The 26470-nt window shown below is 34.5% G+C and overlaps 1 protein-coding gene across 3 annotated transcripts in view; it reads left to right on the top strand.

The window, feature by feature from the left end:
- Nucleotides 1–2723: 2723 nt before the first annotated feature.
- LOC111507735 (multiple PDZ domain protein) overlaps nt 2724–26470 on the top strand; it is a 463358-nt gene continuing 439611 nt past the window's right edge. Inside the window, exons 1-2 of one of the 3 annotated variants that reach the window (XM_074180506.1) lie at nt 2724–2846; nt 25211–25345. In XM_074180506.1, coding sequence (XP_074036607.1) covers nt 2841–2846; nt 25211–25345 — 141 coding nt within the window. In that variant the 5' untranslated portion in view covers nt 2724–2840. The remainder of the gene's footprint in view (nt 2847–25210; nt 25346–26470) is intronic. The other 2 variants (XM_074180505.1, XM_074180503.1) reach the window with 2 other exon arrangements.

Raw genomic sequence — 26470 nt, 5'->3', positions numbered from 1 at the left:
AAAAGAGAAAAACGTTTTCCTGTAAAAATATATTTTTTTTGTTGCAGGATATTACAAAGTTGTTATCTCCATCTGTTGGCGTGAACCGATGAGACACACTGGGAAAGATGTAGAGAACCAACATGAATTGCATGTTTGAATCCTAAGTAATGGTACGTTCTTATTAGAATATATAAGTGAATGCATCCTACTTCCATCATTTTTCACTACTGTAAATTCAGAATTAAAATTCTGAATTAAAATTAAAATTCTGAATTTACAGTTACTGTAATTAATGAAATTATGAAGTAATTAATTTGTATTGATAATATAAAAATAGTGAGATTATTGGGATGTATTTTGAGAAAGTTCTTCTGAATATTTATTGATGGAAATAAAGAACATTTATGTAAAGTTCATTACCAATATTCGATCCGAAATTGAAGATAGTGTTATAGCAAATGGTTTCATAACAAAAATTCACCGACTCTTCACCGCAACTCGCAAGAGTTTATTGTGGCTCACACTTATTCACATTCGACCAAATAAACCCAGCTTTCCAACGAAGCCGATTGGTTTGTATGGTGGATGATCTTTTAGGTCAGATAGTAAGAGTACGGCTCTGCCAAACTCTGAAAACCTGATTCGATCCCCAGCGGGGCAAGGACAAAGCATGTGCTCTGCTGTTTCTTCATTTTCCAAACAGAGGCGACACACACTGTCTTCCGACAGTTCGAGTCTCTGCATATGATGATTCAAATGACACTGTCCTGTAAGAAGGCCTGTCAGACATCGTAGTTCATCCCTACTATAGTCCAACGACTGTTTGGTATCAAGCTTCGAAGGGTGCATAAACACCTTGGAATGAGACAGTCCTGAAAGATTCTGCCAGAAGTTTTGTCATTCACGTGTTCAATGTTTGTTTGGCAAATTTACTGGTCTCAATGTTCTCATTTTTCAATCTAAAATCGAGTTTCATAAAGGGAAAGTGTCCAGCTGTACCTCAAAATGCCTATTCTGTTCTATAGAAACCATTCATGATAAAACTCAAAAATTATGATCAGATTATTGTTCTGAATTGTTAAAGGTTATTCGATGAAAAATATTGTATGAAAGATGGGTATAATAAGTAGAATAACACCTACTTGTCACAGTCAGTCGGTAGCTAGTTGGTTAGTGAATGTCATTCTTGAAATCACTGGTCTGCTGGGCGCATGTACATATCAAACAATTTTAAAGTAAGTTTCACATTGTTGTCTCTTTCTTGAGAATCTTTTCATAAGACCATGCTTGATAATAAAATCATACCATCTTTTGAAGTATAATAAAAAACGTGATTACTATATGCAGAAACTATTCCAGAGAGGTGCATAACATGCCCAAGTTCAGGTGAAAAACATTTTAACCCTTGCGTCTCATGTGAACCTAGGACTTCATAGGTACGTGTGGCAGACACTCAATGGAAAAACATCAACTGACCTAGCAAATGCCGCGCAGAAAGCTGGCACCTGTGCAACGTCTTCCATTTGGAAGATTCGTCGCAAGTAACTTCCTATATAAGAAAAGTAGAAACTAATTTCATTCATCGGTCGGTTCGACGTGGGTGCTTTGTTCACTCAGTCAATCGGCCGATGTGTGAGTCGATGGTTCAAGCCCCAGGCTGAACGCTCGATTTTCACTTGCTATCGTCCCACGGAATCACACGTTAAAAGGTAAGACCTCATTGGTCCTTAGCTCGCACAAGTTTCGACTTCGTAGGGATGCGATAGCTGGTTAACGAAACGAAAAAAAAAACATATTTTAAACATATTTGGTCGACCATCAATAGACATAAGAATGTCTCCCCAGACTTTTCTCAAGAGATTTGATGGCATTCTGTCGTTGTTTCGGAAAATCAGTTATTTGAAACGCAAATTCGTTGAGATTTCACAATTTATTTCTCGGTGACTAGGTAGGTTTTGATAATGTGAGATATCGAATGTTTTGTCATATCGCGTGACACGTATGTTTTGTTCACGTGATGTTGATTTTTACATGATGATAGGCTTTGTGATAGGTGTTGATTGCTTATTCCATCCATTTTAAATTCTTAATGGAAAATAAATTGTTTCAATTATCAACATAATGTCTGAGATTTTGAATGATTAGCAAGACGACAGCCGTACTATAAGAGGATTTGATATTTCCAGAGATGTGTGTTTGGAATTCAATGAGTGAGTTTTCGGTGGAATGTTCGAGGCGGAAGCCGTGCTGGTACATGGGTTATGCTGGTTATGAATGGATAAGAATTCATTTAGTATGTTAGTTAGTAGTTTATCCAGTAGATTACCTAGGCATGCATGCAATGGAGGAGTCTGAGTGAGAGAAAGCGATAGCATATCTCCTTACGGAGACACCCTGTACGGAACCGGTGGAACACTGAGTCCACGAATACCAATAATAAACTGAACTCCCTATTGCAATGCCAAGCTTCTACATTGTTCAACAAAGAAAATTCGTATTCTGTCTTGTCTTTCTTCCTCTGCTCTCCATTTTAGGCAAACAGTTGAAATTAAATCTAGTATTTTGTATTTGACTTTTTTTAACGTAATATCATACTTTTTAGCTTTTAACTGAATGATTCAAGAAATAATTATAACCGAAAAGCCTTGCTTATAGTTCTCACAATAGATTCAATTCTTTTGATTGATTCACCTATATATTCTGAAATGACTGTGCTCAATTGTATGAATAGGACAATGGGAAGGAGCCACGTCAAGAGACCGTTAAGGATCACTGAGATGAACCCTGGACAAAGGATCAGATGAGGCCCTACTGAAACCCAGACGCTATGCTGGATTAATTGAAATCTGCGAACAGACATGGTGGTGAGTTGAATTTTATTCATTTTATGGTGATGGATGAAACTAAACCGCGTTGATGGAAACATATATATTTATTATTATCATTACATGAGTTTCAACATCGGAATAAACCTGATATTTGATCATGCAGGTCTTTTACTTCTCCAATAATAATTAGTAATGGAAAATGTGAATTCAAAAATAAAAGTGATTTTGGTATAGTTTTTTCAGATAAAGCATTTATTCTCATTTCAATTGATATTTTTAAAATGTTCTTCTTGTTTTGTGTAATTTCACATTTTGTATCTACTATTGAAGATTCTCGATGATAGTCAACATTGTATTTTGATAACGACTTGAATCACAAAAATTCTTTCAGGAGATGGAATAATTGATTGTTATTGTAAAACGTTTCAGATAAGTAACTGAATCAAACAAAAATATGATAGAACTGACCAATACTTGATGAAAATTCATTATAACGTATTCCAAAAACACTTTAATGTGAACTTTTCACTTTACAGTTAACACTACAGGTGTACTGTGAAGCCTATAGAGATGCTATTGTATAGCGAAACACGTCCATCGGTTTTGTAAACTGTCAAGTGGATACCTCACAATGAAATGTTTTATGAAAGTTTCAAAATCTTTTCAACCTCTAATCAGTTGTTGGTCTGTGAACAACTTCAACAGCTGGGATGAATGTAAATGCTTACATTCAGATATTCATCTATCCTAGAAGTTCACATTTATTTTGAAAGGTGAATTTGTCATTTATCGTTGTACAGAATTTTTTGATTTGACGTTTCTGAAATATATTGTAACTATATGAAAAATGATGAACTTTCTATGTTTTTTACCACTTTTATTTGTAACTATCGTTACCTACTGCAGTTTTGTCCTATCGGGACTATGGACTGATAATATTATTGTATTAGTTTGAAAATGTCCATATAGGACGAAACTGCAGTAACGATAGTTACAAATAAAAGTGGTAAAAACATAGAAAGTATAATTTCTATTTTCATGACAATCTCCTACCACGTAGTAACGGCAACATCAATGAATTTATTTGATACTATAGCTTCGAATGGGCATATGCTGCTAAAATTTTCATGGATGTGAAATGATATATTTGTAGAACATATTATCTAAAAGAACAATTCGTTCAGGTCAGTTTCAACTCACCTACACTGTAAGTTAATGGACTGACATCTATTAGAAAACAACTACTCCCCTGGCTAATACCACAAAGGGCGTTAGATTATATTCGACTGATGTCAGTGCAGGAATCTTCACTGAAGTTATTCCTGCATATGCTGTTGGCCATAAAACTGCCGGAATCGACTTTCAATAATTGGAACATACTTGGTGTCCAACATCAACATGAAGTCGATGATTTCCCACAAGTAAAAATAGAATTCCTTTCAGAGTATCATTCCTCGAAGTTGGCTGAAGTTAACGACAAACAAACTGATCTGAACGAATTGTTATTTTAGATAATTTGATTTACAATCAGTTTTCAAGTATGCCTCCTTACATGAGAAGTTTTTTTCCTCATACGAGTATTTGGGAGATTAGGATATGCGGTTGGTCACCTATTTCACGAGCAGATGGGGCGATAACAAATATGTTGTTTGTTTTGTTCGCTTCAGCCGAGTTCGAGGAATGATACTCTGAAAGGAATTCAATTGTGTTTTGGTTGTTTTCAGTCGATACGTCAAGAAGAGTACTTCCACCACGCCTCAGTTACAATTGAAACGTTTGGAGATTGTAACCAAAGAAAGTCACGGCAAAACTCAAAAACCAACACAAACATTGATGCCAGCCGTGAAAGACTACATTCCTATTTCAGGAATTCGATTTTCAAGCATGGGAAATCATCAACTTCATGTTGATGATGGATGAGTGGCACTGATGAGTGGTCAAATAAACCGAAACCGGTCTGCAAGTGTGTTCAAATAATTGAAAATCGATTCCAGCAGTTGTATCGCCAGCAGCATAGGCAAAAATTACTTTTGTGAGGAACCCTATACTGACACATGTCGGATATAATCCAACGCCTTTCGTAGTATTAGCCAGGGGTGTAGTTGTTTTTTGATAGGTGTCAGCCCATAAACCTACTGTGTAGGTGAGTTGAGACTGGCCTGAATGAATTGATCTTTTAGGTTTCCAGGTTTTTGGTCGCAGACTGCAGGCTCTTTGCCTGAAGGTTCGAATAGACCTTCTAGGGCTACGCTTCGTTCATATTGGTCAATATTTGTTTTAATTTGTTCAACTGACTGATTCGCTTGTCTTGGTTTGATTAGAGTGTGCCAGGATGTAATAAAGTATTCAGCTCAATTCTTGAATAGTTTATATATAAGATATAAGATCATCGCCGTTCCCGGCCAACGAACTGATACTTCAGATATTAGCCACCAATGAAATTTGCTACGTGTACCTGATAGATATGGCATTCCAGGATAAGCTGAGACCCGATATCACTCGACAGTGACCAACCGTCACGGGTCTTAAGCGTGTTAAACATTGATTGATGTATAAACGTCTGAGAAAGCTAGCGTTTCGCGCCAGCGAAACGTTAAGACCGAAAAATAAAATTATATTCTATTGTATTCAAAATATAGGTATTCTGATCTGTAAATAGTATTTCTAATTAAAAAACATGCTGATTTCTGAAGGTCATAAACATATTTGCCCTTAGCTGCCAAATCGAATGAAGTTGAAAATATTTTAAATCTTTGCTATATAGGAAACTTGGTTGAATCCAGGGATTACGAATGATATAGTGTATTTTCCTGGCTATGACATTATCAGGAATGATCGAACCTATAAACGTGTTGAGAAAGGTATCAACTCCAAAATAATTACTTCTGAGAATTGAGCACTTTCTACAACACTAATGGCCGGAAATAGAGTTTAAAAAAGAGAAATGACATCGTTTTATGTTACATAACACCAAAAGGCGGCTTTGAAGATTTCTACAATAGTTTCGAGGATACTGTGTACAACGTCAATTAGAATTATGATAATATTCTTCGAAGACTTCTATATAGATTATTTTAATATTCAATCCAACACTCTTGATGACTTCGTGTCCATCACAATATCTTTGAATCTATGACAGGATATTTCAGAACAATCTCACTTTTCACTGATTAACCATTCATATTCAAATCTTAAAGTGGAAAATTTGGGAAATATTGATATAAATATTGTAAAACACTTATGTACTGATCTTTTGAAATAGACGGAGAAAGTTAAGTTCCTTGAAAGTGAGCATTTTCATTAAATCTTCAACAAAACAAGCATAGACTTAATAAATAAACATGCTCCTAGTGAAACATACGTTCAAAATACCTATAAAAAGCAACCCTGGGTCACAGATAACATAAAATGATAACAAAAGCTCAGTAATAAGGCTTTGAAGAGGTTTAAAGAATCTAGATTATTATCACACCGGAATTATTATAAGCAATTGCGGAATTTCACATCTTCATCTTTGAAAAGCAGAAAAGACATATTTTAAATATTTGATCTGTAAAAGAAAAGTGGAATATTCTCAAAAGTATCAATGTTGAAAAAACTAAAGTAATAAGAAATCAAAAGTGGAAACTAACGAAGAGAGATACATACATAAATAAATATTCCGAAATAAATTTCGAAATAATAATCTTCCTCAACTACCTACACAGTAGGGTGTGGTGAACGTCTATCGGAAAACAACTGCTTCCCCGGCTAATACCACGCTGGATATTGAATGCTGCTGGATGAACGAGAAACATTTGCGAGAGGAGGATTCCTCTGTGAGGATTATTGCATAAATGTATGTCGGATATAATTCAATATCCAGCGTGGTATTGACCGGGGAAGTAGTTATTTTTCGACCACGTTTACCACACTCTACTGTGTAGGTAGTTGGGAGAGATTGATATTTCTTAATTTATTTCGAAATATTCATTTCCTTATAAAGTAATAAGTATTCAAGAAACACCTGCACACCTGAAGAAACTATTGTATCGCGAAACACGTGTTGAGTTTTTGTAAAACTTTTAGTGAAAATCCCACAATGAGGTGTTTCTTGAATATTTTATGGATCTTCTTCAAGTACCGGCCAATTTTACACATATCAGAGTAATAAGATTCCTGCAGCATTGAAGAGAGTGAGAAAATATGATAAATATTCAATTGATGATTGCGAAAATGATAATCCACCTGATGATGACTCACTTATTTTCCTCTGTTGTTTTTTCCTTATCTTCTCACTGGCTGGTGAAATCCACTCACGCGTGGATTTCAGACTGAAATTTATTTTCCAGAAAATTTATATATTTCGCTCATTGAAAGACTTCATTCATTAGATGCCCTCCCGAAAACATCGTCCTCCCAAATCGATGATGACGTTTCCTCAAAATATGAATTTTTCACATATAGTCAGTGGGCATACTTGAAGACTGGCTATAAATCAAATCACCTAAAGGAACAATTCATTCAGGCCAGTCTCAACTCCCTACTCTGTAGGTTAATGGACTGACACCTATCAGAAAACAACTACTCCCTACAACTACATAGATTTTCAATGATTGGAACACACTTGCATACCGGTTTCGGGCTTCAACTATGCCCACTGATTAAAGTGAAAAGTTTTCTTTCCTTATATGAGGAGTTGGACAAATTTCGAATATGCGGTTAGTTACTTCCTTTAGAGGCAGATGGGGCGATGACAAACCGGTCGTTTGTTGTCCGCTTCGGCCTGGTTCGAGAAATGATATTCTGAAGGAATTCAATTTTCAATTATCGGAAATCATCGACTTTATATTGATCTGTTTAAAAATCTGTTTAAAATCTGTTTTTCCGTTAACCAGCTGTCGCACCCCTACGAACGATAACCCTCAGAAGTCAAAACTTCTGCGAGCTAAGGATTAACGATGTCTTACCTTTTAACGTGTGATTCCTAACAAGGGTTGTACGATAGCAAGTGAAAATCGATCGTTCAGACTGGGGCTTGAACCACCGACCAACACGGCAGTCAATTCGAGTGAGTGAACAAAGCACCCAAGTCGAACCGCCTGGCTATCGACCGACCTTGCACTGACGAGTGGCCAAACAGCCCGAAACCGATATGCAATTGTGTTCCAATAATAATTGGAAATCTATTGCGGCAGTTGTATCGCCACCAGCATATGCAGGAATAACTTCTGTGAAGAATACTGCACTGACACCTGTCGGATATAATCCAACGCCCTTCGTGGTATTAGCCAGGGGAGTAGTTGTTTTCTGATATGTGTCAGTCCATTAACCTACTGGGTAGGGTGTTGAGATTGGCCTGAACGAATTGTTCTCTTAGATGATTTGATTTATAGCCAGTCTTCAAGTATGCCCACTGACTATAAGTGAAAGATTTCTTTCCTTATACGAGGAATTGGGCAAATTGCGGATATGCAGTTGGTTACCTCGTTTACAGGCAGATGGGGCGACGACAAACCTGTTGTTTGTTGTAATCTTCAGCTTAGTTCGAGGAATGATACTCTGACGGAATTCGATTTTCAATTATCGGAAATCATCGACTTTAAGTTGATGATATACACTCCCTTGCACTGACGAGTGGCCAAACAGTCCGAAACCGATCTGCAAGTGTGTTCCAATAATTGAAAATCTATTGCGGCAGTTGTATCGCCAACAGCATATTCAGGAATAACTTCAGTGAAGAATCCTGCACTGACACCTGTCGGATATAATCCAACGCCCTTCGTTGTTTACAAAATATGACCTATTTGTGTCATTTTGATCAGGAGCCGTATTCAGAGCACATCAAAGATTTTCTAATATAGCAACTAGGTATATCTACAAAAAACAAAAAGACTCGTTTTTATCTTCCTAGTATATACAGAAATATTCTGCATGTTAACTAAAGCACTGCTGTCATTTCCGAATGAAAGGAATAAAAAGATAAAAACTGCGTTTCGGGATATAAATTCAATTACACGTGCTTTTCTCCCTATTCAATCTGCGCGAATCTCGTCTCGTATTGTAACCGCCCTCATTCAATAAAGAAAAAGATACTTTCAATTCCTCCTACGACCGATATGCACGTGCATAGTAAATCATTCAATTTCCTGGTTCGACTTCAGCTCATACCGCACATGTATTTTCTAGAAAAATTGGCTGCGAATGTTTTCTTGTAGAGATGTCCCGGCTTTATTTGAACTTTTTCCCCCGACCAAGTACAAAGAGGTTTCTCTGGCGGAGAAAAAAGAATTTCAAGCTACGTTTTCTTTATGTGGCAGCTATTGAGAGTCGCTGCATTGGAATTCAATAAACTGCATGAAATACCTACTCGTTTACGTTTCTTTGAACTTCCGAATTTACACACGCGAAGAATATCTGTGATATTACATTTTTGCCAGCTTAGGTGACTTTTTGGTGAGGCCCTAAGTCCCCATTATTCTGGTGTTTACTTTATTTTGGTGTTTACATTACATCATTTATGTTCGTGGGAAGATTCTTGCAAGGCAATCCTATGAGATAATAGTATGTTATATGTTATTTAACGTGTGAAAAATGTGACCGTTACTCGTGAGAATTTAGTTTGTCGCCTTCAGCTATCATCGTCAATTATTCGAGCGAGTAATGACCGTTTCTCACGAATAGAATACTATACTTTAACTATTACTTTTGTTCATTCATTTGTGAAGTTTATCCCCGATAAGAGGTAATGTCAACAAAAAGAAAGCTAAAAAAAAGATTTACTACTATTTACTTACTGGTTGAAAAAATTGAAAAACTACCACCGGTGTGAGTTGAACCCACGAGCATTGGTTTGCAAACCCGGAGTAAACCCATCTGCTTCAGGCAACTTCTTAACAAGTAGTGTGATACAAAGTTATTTGAGTTTCTAACTACTCCCGTTCTGTTATAAGATATCGCCACATTACAAATTTCTGGTGGGGAACACATTCTTACTTTCTGAGTAATCAGAGGCATGAGATTTGTGAATAATTCTAAAATGAGTAAATTCTCAAGGATTACTTATGAATGAAACTAATTCAAACACAACTGCAACTGTCAAGTAAAGAATGTGCCTCATTTGTGATTGAAGCTGTGAGTTATGTATCAGGTTATATGTGATTGGTTCAAACATGTTTAGAAACATTTCATTACTTATTTACTTAACAAGTAACGCTTATGAAATTTAAGCTATTTTCAACAGAAATTCGAATTTTTAGTATTGTCATAAGAGCAACATTTTTTTCAATAATAATTTTAACATTTTGTTCAGAGGTTATCGAAAATCACAATCGCAATTTTGGATGAAAAAGTTATATTTAATGTATATGAAACTTAAAATTCTGTGAGAAAATATGAAAAATATGTATATGAATATATTTTACCAAAAGGTTCACCAATTCACATATACACAATCATATCATTTTTGTCCTAATTCCCATACTTGATTCTAGTTAGTTACAGATATTGTAAATAAACAATTTCATTCCTAAATAAGACGAACCCTTCGCTAAAACTAATTGAGTCAATGAAAATAAACGATCTTTATAATTCGTCATCAGCTTATTACTGGCTTCATTTATTATTCCGAACCTCTCTGCCCTCTCTGCATGCTGCTGAAAGACCTTTGCCATCCCGGACTAGGCACTGGACTCTGAAATCATCATAGATTTTACTGGTAGTCGGACGTACGCTGTGAAGGCGTCACTGCGCCAGGATGCAAGAAAATTCCTGCTAGGCAGTGGGCTACACTAATGCCCGAGACGGAAATTCATGGCCATACTGAGGTGTCTACTGAGTATGAGGGGTTCGGCATGGAGTCTGCTCGCTTGGAGTGTAAGTCGCATCGATATAATTGGCAGCACAGTAAGCCCCTCCGGGGATGTGAGGATAATGGTTGGCTACAGCTGACAAAGTTTGCATCATGTGGCTCGAAAGATGTTGAGCAACTCGTTAAAAATTGCTTTAGTATTCATATTGAATCCACCAGGAGATGAATCTCTGACGCGCTCCTTGAACCATTAGAACAGAGAATTGAGCGAGTCGAATATTTGTTGCCTGTATCGGAACTCTTCAGGAGTGAGCGTAACATATTTGTGAATGACTTTATTCCGCGGAAGGTGAGAGAGCAAAAATTTGCCAGGGAAGTTCTTAGCAGCGCTGATGACATAATGAATGTTAGTGGAGTTTTTTCTTCTTCTCGTTCAAGAACTTCTCAACTTCATCCTTGTGCTCACCTTCGAAGTCTTCGTAATACCAGAAGAAGAAGTATTATTTTATCCAGATCTACGAATTCCTTGCTGCCAACCATCAGCGATTTGCTCAACGTGAATAGATTAGCCCTGCCCTCTTCTTTGACATCGATGTCCTAGTGAAGACCATGTACCACTTTATCGCCAAATGGTCAAAGGCTTTACTTGAAGGCCTTATGATAACTTCCCTTCAATCCATGTTAGCCATGCATTTTTCTTCTTCGCCATAGGACATATTCTGGAATGCGGGATGAACGATAACTCTCTTTCTAGGTAAAAAGTAGGATTTTCTGGCGTATAACATGTGGAAGTACATAAATAACAGATTTAGGATGATTAAAAATAACAAAATTATAAACAAAATATCACATTTTCACAATGAAACCTGGAAATGGTGTCAATTACACTCTGTACATTTTGAAATGTTTTTTGTACGCGACTTGCTTTTTCAATTTCATGGGGGTCCAGATCTTCAATCCACCGTATTATTCGCCGTCACAGTTCTTCTTTGGTAGACACTGGAGTACTTGACATCCTTTTTTCTGAAACACCCCATAAAAAGTCAAGTGGTGTGAGATTTCTGCATTTGTGAGTCTCCGTAACAATAAAAGCTAATTTTATTAATCTTCAAAATACAGAAAACATTCAGGTAAAAGTATTCCTGAAAACCCATTCCTTTTGTTACATGAGGATTATGATCAGTCCAAAAATGTTTATTCCTCCTATCAAAAATGCAATCCCTCGCAAATTTTGATTCGTCGCAACTTTTGACAAAAAGTTCCGATCTTTCTGTATATGTATTAAAACGGAATCGCGTAACTGCACTCTACAATAAAAGTCTTATGCTTTGATGAACTTTAGTAAATTTAAAATTTATGCGGATGCATTTCGTGATTTTTCAAATCTTTTTCTGCACTGCGGATGGAAGCTTTTGGATATGCATAAAAATATGCCAAAACGTTAACAGTATCGTCTAATTCTAAGTAACAGATTTTGCCTTGTGGATCGATGCGTTTAGCTCATTTCGATGTTTCCAATACTTCTTTAATTTGACTTTCAGTTTTTATTTCAATGATCGAAAAAATATTATCTTGGGAATACTGAATATTTCAATGAAAGTGTCTTTTAGTTTTTTGACAAGACATCCAGGTACAAATGATACTTGTACAATGAAGTTGGTCACAAATCTTAATAACTCGTGAATTTTAGATTATAGTAGATTAAACGGTATAACACTAGATTCAGTAAATGCATCTATACATCTGAGAGATGTATAGAAGTATAGATTTTAAACAGATTTCTTAAAACATCTGAGAGAGTTGATAATGAATTATAACAAATAACAGCAGTAAAATCACCTTGTAAATTCAATCATTCCCTAACAAAAAAAGAAATTTGTAATTCTAGTTACTTTATCAAATTTTCAAATAAAAAAATATGTCATATTATATATCTCAGTTTTCAATGCATCCCGTATTTTAGAAATTTCATAGACATTTCTCAACTCAAAAATTTCATTCATCGGGAGTATTTTCCAGTTTCATTTCATCGGTATATGGTGTGTTGAATTGAGATATAATTACTATTTTTCTGAATATTATACCAATATACCAATATATTGGTATATTGGTTTAGTGTTCCATTGTATGTTATCCCTAATTGAAACTCTGCTGGTGTGATCCATTGTTGTAATTACCTGTCACTTCCATGTCTACACAATAGGACGGTCTTTACGAACATTTATTAATTTCGTTTGAAAATTAACTTCATGAACCGACACATTCAGATCAGTCGTTTATGCTAGCATATGACTAGTTGTTGTTCACTAACATTTGTAGTTGATTCGAGGGCAAAAAAATCATTTTCTGCTTCTTTCAATGAATTCATTATCAATGCATCATCAATTAATTATCCTTAATTGAATGGAACTGGCCGATACTTGATGAAAATCTATATTAAAACCCTTTCAGTGAAAATCGTACATTAACCTTCAGCATGTGTTTCACTATGCGATGGCTTCCTCAGGCCTGTTCATACTTTTATACATAAATCCGTATGAAAAATGAAAAATAAAACGTCCAATGTTTTTATACGACTTGTATTTGCAACTAACATTACTGCAGTTTCATCCTATGAGGACATTTTTGAACGAATAGTTTGTATTGTATTCCTCTCGGTATGCCCTTGCCGCCAATATCGCTTCATTGCTTATACTGTATGATTTATAACAGCGTTCTTCTGTGAATCATATGTCACGAATTGGAAACTAATCCTGAAACTTCAATCTTGTCAGTTTTTTCGAATAGTAGCCGAATATCCGTGCTCCTGAAGCGTTTGTTATCTGAGTCTAATCCTGAACGTGCCATAATCATTCCTGCGGCGAGGGTTAGGACCTCCAGTAGGCAGTATAGGGTTGTTTTGAGAGGATAATTACCAGTGTAAACATATTGGCAGCACTATGCTGGTGGATAGTGTAGAGGAATATTGCTTCCAGTAGCGTCAATGAATACATGAAATAGGCAATCTTTGGAAGTTCTCAAGAACAGCTTCGACGTTGATGATTGTTTTTTACATGTTGTTTAATGAAAAGTTCACACAGTTTCGATTCTTTTCTACTAGACAAATAGTTGTCTTCACAACTAATAAACACTATTTCACGTTAAGTAGATTTTATATCGTCATTATTTATTCAACCCTCAAATCGGGAATGATCCAGTCTCATGTTCCGCATACTGTTGAAAATTCAACGATGAAATTTTTTACTAATCCGCCTACTGTCTCCTATTTTTTGAACTTTAACATAGAAAAGTGTACCTCTTTTACTACAAAAAGTGTCAAAGATACTGTGCTATTAATTTTTCTGAACCAGTGAAAATGTGAAAGTTTCAAGCCGCTTTATATCATTGAGAGTCAATAACTTACCAGGATAATATTTTTTGAACAGATATGATGGTTTTCATGAAATGTCTGCTGATATACCAAAATAGTTCTGAACAATTACGTTGTGATAGGATGAACACAGAAAGGGTTAATCAGTTATGTATTATATGATTGTCATCTCAGTGATATTTATATATAGTTCGTTCAGTATTGTCTGACAGCAAAAGACTTTCAAGAAAGCAACATAGTCGTCTTAAGCAAATAGAACTGCAATTCACCCACAAAATCATTGAGACATGACTATTACCCCTCTATATCCCTTGAGGACGCCGCTAACGAGCCATTAAAATAGGGATATGCGACAAATAACACGAAAACACCGACAAAGAATGCGAAAATACCGCCAAAAGAACCGCTCGATGTTTTTCTGATATTACGTTTAAGATAATATTAATAGGCGTCGGACTGGGGGTATTAATATAAATTTTACATTAATATATTCTGTATAATGAGAAGATGATTAAAATATGGTGAAAACTAATTTTGTTTAAATATTTTATTTTGGGAAGGACAATTTATATTTGAAATAGTTTTTTATTATTCAACGAAAGTCATTTTTTGTGGAGGAAAAAAATCAGTTTTTTTATCGACTTTTTTTGGGTAATTGTTACCTTCCACAATCTGAAAAAATATAAAAATTATAATGGAGAAGTTTATACAAGTGTAGAAGGGCAAACTTCTTAGTTTACCCCGATAAGTTACTGCGTAAAAATCAAAGTATTTTTCACAAAGAAAAATCTTCTATTTATCAGTAACTTGTCGTATTTAACAATTTTGCCTATCAAAAAAATTATTAAGAAATAATACTTATCTTTTACGTTTCGGAGGCCAAAATCTGCCTCCGTCTTCAGAAATGGATAAAAAATTCGAATATATACGCAGTTATTCCTTTTTTGAGAGCTTATTTCTTTACTTCTTCGACAGATGTCAAAGAAGTTTTGAAATATATTATATCGTCGAAGAAGTAAAGAAATAAGCTCTCAAAAAAGGAATAACTGCGTATATATTCGAATTTTTATCCATTTCTGAAGACGGAGGCAGATTTTGGCCTCCGAAACGTAAAAGATATTTCTTAATAATTTTTTTGATAGGAAAAATTGTTAAATACGACAAGTTACTGATAAATAGAAGATTTTTCTTTGTGAAAAATACTTTGATTTTTACGCAGTAACTTATCGGGGTAAACTAAAAAGTTTGCCCTTCTAAGTACACTCCATTATGATTTTTATATTTTTTCAGATTGTGGAAGGTAACAATTACCCAAAAAAAGGTCGATAAAAAAACTGAGTTTTTTATTATTTAGAACAGATCTATAAAATAATTAGAATATTAAATTTACAAATGAATACAAATGTAGAAAGAGCAAAAAGTTACTGCATTTGATGAATTAGCTTTTTGTAAAAAAATCAAATTTGTCATAAACTCGAATTTAAAAAAAATTGCATATTGAAAGAAATATGTATCATCTGATGTAAATAAATTTGATATTATTATTATCATTGACACTGATAATATCAAATTGATCGTCGGTATGATAATGAAGATGGATAAAGTATTCGAAACATCAACAGATAAGTATACAAATAGAATAGATTTCCGAGGTTAGAAATTTGAACATCTGATTTCGAGTTGAACCGCGTTGAAAATTTTGCGTTGTTCGACGTTTCGGCTTCGACTTTGACATTTTCAGGAAGTAGAAAAGTGTGACTGCACTGAGAGATACACTTTGTATATTTTTGTTGGTTCGGAAATGAGGATTCATATTCCTTATTGGATTTTATAGTTGATTCAGAAACAATTTCATGGATTTAATAGGAATACTTACTTCGAATAAGACATTGCGATAATTTTAATCTGAATAAAGTCTACAGGGATTCGTTGAGTGATTCTTCACTGGATGAATCAGTTTAACTAGAATTGATGACTACTGGAATAATTTTTTCTGATAATGAGTCTATGCGACCATTCAGATCCCACATCTCTGCTTCGATTCTGATTGTTTTATGGATACATTTTTCCCAAGCTTTTTGGTCGACTGTTTCCAGAGCACTGTAAAGGCATTTCTTTACTTCACACAGCTTGAAGGTATTATTATTCCTTGCGATGAATCTTTTAACTTGAGCTCAACCCAACTCTATTGGATTCAATCCGGCGGCAACCGAAGAATCGACATTTCTTTAGTCTTCGCCATCTCATCGGTGATATACCTGACGAATTTTGACTTATGACGTTTAGCTAAGTTGAGGAGCTCCGCTTTTAACATGGTCGATTCAAAGGGAATAGCTTTCATTTGTTACCACTCAGTAATATCTGCTTTCTTCCAACACGACATCGGCAGCTTCTCGACTCGTTTACTGTGGTAACTTGCGTTATCCATTACTATAACGGATCCCTGCGGAAGTTTTACAAGTATGTTTTTTAACCATTCTTCGAATACTGTGGCATCCATTTCTTGATGATAATCCCCATTTTTCTTCGATTCAAACACCATCAATCCATCTTTCACGAATCCTTCACTGCTGCCTATGTGAGTGATGATAAGATGACGACCTTTTCCAACTGGAATTTTCAAACCAGTGGACCAACCTATCATAAAGGCTTGTCTTCCACTTTTGATGTTCTGATCTTGTCAAACCTTCGAAACGGTATGACCCTATTTGACCCATGTTTCATTGAAATGAAAAATAGATTCACCTAGTGCTCTGGCTTTCTTTATTTGTTTTAAATAGTTTCTTCTCCATTCTACAATCTCTGATTTTTCTATTTACGTGCTCTTTCTACCTTTCTTTCCAGAAGTGAAATTCTACTCATGTAATATCTTCCATAATCGAGTTCTTCTTATATCAGGAAAAAACCTGTCTTCACAAAAAACTGACAAATCTTCATTTAATGTAGGTATTTAGTTTTTTAGGTAAAAAGAGTGTACTGTTCTCCTAATAGAATTCTTTACTTCTTCATCGATAACCAAACACTTTCTACCAGTGGATACTTTCGGAAAAAGTTGTTGTTTTCCTTGAGTTCCTTGAGAATTCTAAAAATTGTCGATCTATTGACACCGGTCATACTCGCGCATATTTGCACTGCTTCCTCCTTAATTTTTATTTCGGGCGGATATTGTATTCTTAAAGAATTATATACATTCATAACAATTGTTTTTCCATTTATATTTAATGGTGACAATTTCGGACGCTTCACGATTCCCGAACAACTAGCTTCCATGTTGTATAGCTGTTTATTCAACGCGCTCTCGAAGTAAACTGAAGAATATCACGAATAACCCCGCTTATTGATGGGTGCGATGTGTCTGTTGACAGTATAATTCAGAGGAATATCTATTTATAACGCCTTCAAAAAACCAATGTTTTTTCAATCCCCTTCAACTAAATACCTATTTGTTGGAGAATTGTTTTGAATGATATTTTTCAAGAATAAATATTGGATTTTCGTCGTATAAATATATATATATATATATATATATATATATATATATATATATATATATATATATATATATATACAGTAAAATAGATTAACAGGGTCTCTCAGTCAAAAAATCAAAAATCAAACTCTACTTTACTTTGCCAAGCTTTCGCTTCTAATGTGAAGCTTCTTCAGTGCCTATAATTCAATGAGTTGTGAATATTTTCGCCATTTAATAATATTACAAATCATACTTACAGTAAAAATGAGCGAAAAACAATAAATTGAACATTAAATTGACGAGAAAGTTGTACATGTATATGATTTTTTTTTGTGGGTTCGACAAATGTCATTACTTCACATAAATGTCATTTTTCAATGGGTATGATGATTTCATAATTTTTGACTCTGAAGAAGGAGTTTTTGATTGATAAATTTTCATTATTATTATGTTTTTGATGTAGTTCCAGTAAGTTACTATATATACTGCTGAGATTATCAATGTCAGTTTTCTCATTCATACAATCAGAAGACTCATTAATTTCAACTATTTCAAGAAAAAGGAGTTTGGAAATATTTTTTTCTGTATGTAAAACTTTGATATTGGAGTAATTTGGTTTATGTCCTGTTTCTATAGAGTGTTGTGCTAATGCACATGATTTCTTATTAAGCTTTATATCACCTTTATGTGAAGTTACTCTATAATTAAGAATTCTAGATGTTGTTCCAATATAATTCAAGTTACAATTGTTACAAGGAATGTTATAAATCACATTTAACTTTTTCGTAGTATCCGTTTTATCTTTCAATTTGGTATTCAAATTCTTTATAGTTTTAATATTTTTTGGCATATTTTGATATTTTGTTCATTATGAAAAAGTTTTATGATATTTGAAAATAAATTTCCAAAGTTAGGTATAGATTTATAAGAAATATTGATAGGTGAACTATCATTACATACATTTCTGTTAATTACATCGGAAATTGTGTTACTGCCAGTATTGAAAATCATTTTATTAATAAGTTTTCTGAGAAAAGAATTTCCGATTAATATGCCTCTAAGAAGTTTGAGATTTTTTTGCTTGAGGGAAAGGTGTAATAATTTTTCTATTCTGTTTTTCAAACAGAGTATTCCTGAATTAGTAGGTTTGACATACCAATCTGTAATCAACGAATTATCAGTTTTACGGATAACTCTTGTATCTAGAAAAGGAAGGGTCTGATTATTTTCTATTTCGATAGTGAATTGTAACTTTTTATCATATCTATTGACAACATCAAGAATTTCATTAGATTTGTCATAAGGTATTGCACGGATGACATCGTCAACATATTTCTTTAAAAAAGGAATTTCAAAACTCAATTTAGGAAGTATGTTTTCAAAAAGATCGTCCATTACGTAGGAGAAATAGTAGCTCCCATTGGTGTACCAAGAATTTGTTTATAGTGTTTACCTTCGAAAGAGAAATAACTTGAGTTGAAAATGAAACCAATTATTTCAATATTTTTTTTGGTATAAAGCTTAATAAGAAATCATGTGCATTAGCACAACACTCTATAGAAACAAGACATAAACCAAATTACTCCAATATCAAAGTTTTACATACAGAAAAAAAATTCCAAACGCCTTTTTCTTGAAATGGTTGAAATTAACAAGTCTTCTGATTGTATGAATAAGAAAACTGACATTGATAATCTCAGCAGTATATACAGTAACTTACTGGAACTACATCGAAAACATAATAATAATGAACATTATATCAATCAATAACTCTTTCTTCAGAGTCAAAAATTATGAAATCATCATACCCATTGAAACATGACATTTATGTGATGGTATGACATTTGTCGAACCTACAAAAAAATTTTATACATGTATAACTTTCTCGTCAATTTAATGTTCAATTTATGCAAATGAATCTAATTTTAAAAAGGTCCTGATATGTCACAGAAAAAGTATATAATTCTACTCACAAGAAATGGCCATTACTTTCTCGATTCATTCACAACATTCGTCTTCGGCTCACGTCAAAACCTCAAAGTTTCTCAATGAGTATATTTATTTTGAGTGGACGGTTTCCAAGTGAATTTTGAATCATATTTGAATTTTGATCACCACCCTGTATCCGTGTTTGGAGGAGATTGACAATGTTTCATGATGAATTTCATTAGTTCAGACTTCCATTGTTTAATATGAAATAAAATGATTTGAAATCCATGAAAGAACCGATAAAAAATAAAAATAAGAAAAGAATAGCTGAGAATAACTATTATATTAAGCGAAAAAAAACCCTGAAGTGAAATAACAGTGAAATAAAATACGAGCGAAAATAGAACAATTAAACAAAAATAAAAAATTAAGAGACTCCAAGCCAAGTTACTTCACGACGTTTCGATTGTTAGTATCCACAGTCGTCTTCGGGTGATGACTGGACTAATTCCTCTAAGAGATGACTATTTATGGGTCATTCGAGTACTTTCACTTACCTCCGCTTTCCTCTTTCCGCTTCACCGGTTTAGCGGGGGATGACCATTTGGTGGGAGTTGGTCATTTTTCGCTTGATTATGGATTTCCTTATGTTGCGTATCTCTACACTAACTTGGCTGAATACATTGTTGGACAACATGCATGCGTCTTCTTTGAATTTCCACCTAAACCAATGTTCCTCCCTGTGTATGATCTCAGCTTGGTACCACTCGATGTTATGTTGATGGGTCTAAACATGCTCTGCTATTCCTGATTTGCTGGTTTCCTCTCGCTGTGTGTATGCTCGGCAATGCGAACTTTCAATTGCCTCTTAATTTCACCGATATATGATTTTCCACACTCACAGGGTATCCCATAAATGCAATTCTTAGAATCACAGTCCGGGTTTGGTGGCCTGGTTTTCGTGAGGCTGCTACGGATATTGTTTTCGGATCTGAAGAAGGTTTTGATGTTGAACTTGACCCCAATTCTTCTTATCCTTTCCGATAATCCCCTGATGTAGAGAAGTGCAAGCACTGGTTGTGTCGGCTTCTCTTCCTTGCGAGGCTCCTGCTAGTTTCAACCAAAGTCTGTTCCACCATCGGTTTGGAGTAGCCATTGCGTTGAAGATCATTTTTGATGATGTCTAGTTCCTTCTCGAGATCTTCCTTCGTATTACAGAGCCCGAAAGCACTATCTAATAGAGTCTTGATGATTCCTCTTTTAGTCGATTGATGGTGGTTGGATTCGTGGTTCAGATACTGTCCCGTATGAGTGGGTTTTTGGTATACAGATGTTTCCCACTTAGTGTCGGTCCTTTTCACCAACACATCTAAGAATGACAATTCGTTGTGGACTTCCTCCCCCATTGGCGTCTAGTTCAGTATTCCTATGGTTCCGTATTATGAAGGTGTCATCAACATATCTCAACGACACTTTATTCTTTTATTAATTTTTGTTTATTGGTTCTTTCAGGTATTTCAAATCATTTTATATAATTTTAGACAATGGAAATCCGAAGTACTGAAATTCACCCAGTATCTTGTTGATGACTTGAATATATTGGTATGAGGTTGTGATCACCTAATGACGAATAAAATAACTTGATTCGTATGGACATACCGTCTCTTCATGAACGTTCAGCAGATTTATGAAATGAACCACTGTGCGTTATTTGACGTTCCCTTCGTCTCCTGTTGGAAACGGGGAACATAAACCATTTACTCAAACATAATGCTCCGTATCAAGGATATTAACCCCCATCAGCAGAACTCATGAGCTCCATTCGACCCATTTCAGTTTTCACGCACATTGACAGGTGAGATTAATTTTCGTTTCGAAGCGCGATTACACTCTCTCCGCAGCCTTGAAAATGATTGGATTGTTGCCATTTTGTGGGTGGGTTAGGGAGTTACTCAGTTCCGTTTCAAGAAAAAATATATACCGAACGTATCGAAAGGTTGTGTATTGATGTGATGAATTGTACAGGAAGAGTCAACAAGCCTCGGTCCATTGATCTCAGAGGAAACAATTTTTCGAACTGCTCAATTTTTTTTTGCAGTCATATCGATAAATACTATCTTTCAAAATTATTTTCTCGCATACTGGGTGATTCAGCCGAGCGTGGACAACCAAAGTTAATTTTTTCAAATAGAACTCCCAGGATATGAATACTTCATTCGATTCCATATTTTTTCAGTTAGCTTTCGAAGAAATTTTTGTTTTCGAATTTCCATTGCGGCATTGTCAAGTTATTCCAGAAAAACTATTTGCACCATATCTTCCAATGCATAATTTATAATGAAAATGATTCAATCTACACGCGAAAGAAACTTCAACACATGGCGTTACTGACAAATTCCGAGATTCATTTGTTGATGGCAGTCGTGGATAACTGGGTTTTTGAAGAAGAAAGCAGTATAAATATTCCTTAGGTTTTTTACGGATTTCTTACCGTTGAAACTGCTGATAACTATCACTAGATGGTATGAAAAATGCTAATGTACTAGCGATTAGTTAGAATATTCGAAAAACAAATTTGATTAAGTGAACGTAAGACGTATGAAACGTATAAAACTGGATATAATTTGTAAAATATCTGTTTTTCGTTTAGTATACCTCTGATAAAAATGTAGTGAAATGATGAAACATTTGAAATAAATGAAAACATACAGGGTGTTTCATTTGAAAAAGTTGAATTATGTCTGCTTGAAAATGAATGAAACTTGACCGGTTTTACCGAACAACCTATATATTGTTTTCGAAAGTTGAGATTTCATAAATTGTCATAATGATGTTGACTAACTATTTCTGAAAATCCACTTAAATGCCGTAGACATGCGGGTGGTGAATTGAAAAAATATTGTCTGCAAAATAGGTTTTTCGAAAAATTGTTTTCCCTGTTAGCAATGAACCGAGGGATTCTTGTTGACTCACACAGTAGACATGCTCAGAACTATCAGTTGAGTTATGGAAGCTCAATTTTTTTTTAAAAACTTCTCCATCCTCAAGGACAAGAAACGGTTGTTTTTATATTCTGAAATCAGAAACATTTCAGGGTACGTCTTGAATATTTATATTCTCCAAAAGACATTTTTTGTGGCTGTAATTTTTTTTACGGTTTTTTGGGTATATACCCTTCCACGATCTGAAAAATAAAGAAAGTTGAAACTATAAATACCTTAAAGATAATGAGATGAATATTTATATTGTTTAAACAATATAAATGAATATAATTGAAAAAACAGGTTTTTGGTTGCTACTTTTCTATTTTATTTCAAAAATTGTGGGACACTTTCATTCGTCATATTGTGACATAACGAATATTTGGAGTATAAATTGAATATGAAAAAGTGATTTTCGTGTAATAATGGAAGTAGTTGTTTCGGAAGTATTTTTTTGTACAACTGTAATTAAAAGTGACATTTTAATGGTTGTAAAGAGTATTAAAAGATGATGTTTACAAAGTAGCGTGTAAAATTTTTTTTAACACTAGTCTTAAAAGTGATTTTTAACACGATTTTTTTCGACAAAACAATAAACAAAACATAATTATTCAAGTATCAAGAAAGTTGTATTATGAACAATAGATATAGATATAGATACAATTAAATTCTGTTATTAATGTAGTATATACATTAATTACATTATTATTATTTATGAACATTAATAGGAAAAGTATAATTAGAACAACTGCTGATATTAATAGCTTGTGATGTTGAAGAGCCTTGTAATATATATGAACTAGCTGAGTTGATAATTTCATGGGCATTAACATTTAATTCTTGAAATGAACAGGACGATGCTGTAACACTGAAGCTAGTGTTGGGGTAATTTTTTCAGCAATAGGCTTTTTATAAGAAATAGATTGATCGATGTAACCCTCAGCTACTGTTGTACACTTCTATCCTCCGTACTTCTCAATATCAGCAATTCTGCTAGCAAAGAAGCAGAAGACCTTCTGAAATAGTGACCTTTGACGTCAGTGACGTACTATGTTTCATTCCCAATAATCAACTAGATTTGATAACTCCGCAGTAAGCAACATGAACTTTTACAAATAACTATCAGAAAAACAATGTTTCTGCTAGGAATATTACACCAATAGGAATAGTTGAATGGTCTTGAAAAAAAAAACTTGATCGGCGTTAAGACCTGAAAAATTATCAATTTTCGGATCTTCCATTCTGAACACCCTGAAGTCAAAAATGTCTCAATTTGTGGTTTTATTTGGAAACCTTATTTCTACGGTTATTGTTGCGTTCTTAGAGTTGCTGTTTTTTCTTTCACTAGGTGCCGCTTTGGTGGAAGATTTACCACCATAACATAATGAAATTGCTCATTTCCCAACTTTTCAATTGAATACTGAACACGAACAAGAGATTGTTCTGTACCAGAGAATAATGTTCAACACACATTGGAACAAAATGGATGCGAAACAAGAATATTTCTCTACATATTATGACAGATAAATCGTTCATTAATTGAAGACATTCATTAATAGATGAATCATTTATTGTTCAAATTCCAATAGGGTTATTATATTACAAATGCAAAACAAGTAGATGACAGGATAAATATGGTATTAACTCATAAAACAAAATATCACATACATATACCTAATTTCTACAGAATGGGAGATATTCAACATAAAAGATTATTTATAAGAAGAGGTATCACCACTAGTGTCTTTCATATAACTTCTTGTAATTTTCTTGGGATTTTTTCCAGTAGGACTCAGAGGATCTCTTTCTTTATTTGATTTACTTGGAATAGCAGATTCTGTTTCATGCCCTAAAGCAGGGTCAATGTTTACCAAGTCCTGATATGTGTAGCTGACACTATCTATGATGACTTTATTCTTCAGGAGGGTTGCACTTTGATTTTTATTTCTGGCTTCTCTATAGTATCTTAGGAGCAATTTTTTCTCTTCTCTCTCTTGGACAGTCAGGTCGTGTGATACAGATATATGACTCCCTATCAAATTTTTGCACTGCTTAAGGATGATTTGTTTCGTTAGGTTTCTTGTGATTTTCAATAGGATTGGTCTATGATTAACAGTATTTATCTTCCCAATTCTATAGATGTTGTTGAATTCGTAGTCCTCCAGTGTTAAGTTCAGTTTTTTCAAAAGAGATTACTGACATTTACAATGTTCTCTTCTGGTTCTTCTCTTATCCCATAAACAACCAAATTTTTTTCTTTCAGTTTCCTTTCAGTCGTTTCTCTCTTAAATTGCATTTTCCAGTTCTAGACTCGCAATTATCTCTTGAGTTTTTTTATGACTTACTTTCATGGAATCTAGGTCAGATCTGATACTTTTGATTTCGTTTTTTATATCATTATTCTGTTCGTATATGGCTTTAAGAATATCTTTGATTTCTTTATCCATTACCTGGATTATTGAAGATGAAAAGGATTTATTGATGAAATATCTATACCCCAGAATATATTCACAGCTTGGCAGCTCCGCTAAGCAATCCAACCTACACGCTAAACTATACCTGAGTACAAAGTCCAGAATCGGGCTAGTTCATTAGGTAAGTTAGCTGTCTACAGTCTCAGAACCATTAGAAAAACTAGATTGTACTCACATGTATTATGTATAGGTATATAGGTGACAGAATCACCTATATACCTATACATATATTTCTGGTGACTGATTCGAAAAATTTTTCTAGATATATATTGTTTTAAAATTATCAGGTTTATTGAAATTGGATTATTATTATTTCAACAGCTTTTTGGAAATGAATGTTAATATTTTGTTACGGCATATAAATTTACACTTTTTATTTTTTCAGTTGAACACCGAATGGGCGCAAGTAGAAGTTATAGATCTTATAAACGATGGTACGGGCTTAGCATTCGGAATCATAGGAGGCCGTAGCACAGGCGTTGTTGTTAAAACTATATTACCAGGAGGTGTGGCTGACAGGGTATGTATCATTTCAAAGGAGTTTACAGATGTGAGTTTCATCGTTAAATAATTTTACTGAACAAGATTTGAGAGTCTTTCTTTGAAAGGATCATATTCAGACAAGAAAAGATGTTTTCACACAAGTACAATAATTCGAAGTCACTTTCTAAATTATTTAATATTGTGAAAAAAGTTAGTTCGAAAATCATTGAGTTGCTGATTGTAAGAGAATTTTGTACTCCATACATTGATGCTTTTCATGTTTCCCAAATATTAATTTTTTATATCTTTTCATCTTATTAGCTGCTTTTGAGAATCAGCTTCTGCAATTCCATTGTCATGACTGTGCCAAGACATATTGGTGTCCATTTTTAACTCCCAACAAACTTATAAAAGCAGAAAGCGGAATTGTCTGACCTGACATTATTATATCCGGTTCGGAGACATTTATCTTCTTGGAGAAAACCGATGCCTGGGTTTTTGTGGCATTGAATTGAACCTGGCTAATTTCATCCCAATTCGAAATCACTTCTGAATCTTCATTAAGATGTCCTGGGATCCAAATGTAATGACGAGATAAGTGTGCTGTCGTCAGCAATATATTGGATTCTTGGTTTTCCCCAATAAGTCGTTGATATACAATAAAAAGAGGATTGGAGACAATATGGATCCCTGGGGAGCACCAGCGTTGATAGTGAAATTATTCGAGAGAGATATCCATCGACAGTTACTTGCAGGAAACGTTCTTTCAGAAATGATCTAACAAGCCATAGCATCAAAGTTTGGTCAGCACACCCTCATACCCTCCGAAGATTTCAGCCTCCAAGATGAGTCCCGAAGTGGATGACCTACAGTACTCTAGGACAAGAATTTGAGGACCCTGATGAAAGACTGATCCCTCACTAATGGTGCGTGTGATGGCGGAATAACTGGGCGTCAGCTCCCATGCGGTTTGAACGATTTAAACGATAGACGAAAATTGTCACGTTACGAGGTTCGTTCTTTGTTTTCGCACAACCGAAATGATCCTTCTTGGATTGGATCGTCACGTGTGATGAAAAGTGTATCTTCTACGACAACAGGAGAGGTTCAGGACAATGGTCGGACACTGATGAGCCACCCAGAAACTACGCAAAGGTAAAAA

Source organism: Leptinotarsa decemlineata, unplaced genomic scaffold (assembly GCF_025532065.1).
Source record: "Leptinotarsa decemlineata unplaced genomic scaffold, Ldec_3_MD MMD2_tig00026299_RagTag_RagTag, whole genome shotgun sequence".
Lineage (NCBI taxonomy): Eukaryota > Metazoa > Arthropoda > Insecta > Coleoptera > Chrysomelidae > Leptinotarsa > Leptinotarsa decemlineata.
The sequence above is the reverse complement of the archived record's forward strand: the minus strand, read 5'-3'. Positions and strand labels throughout refer to the sequence as shown.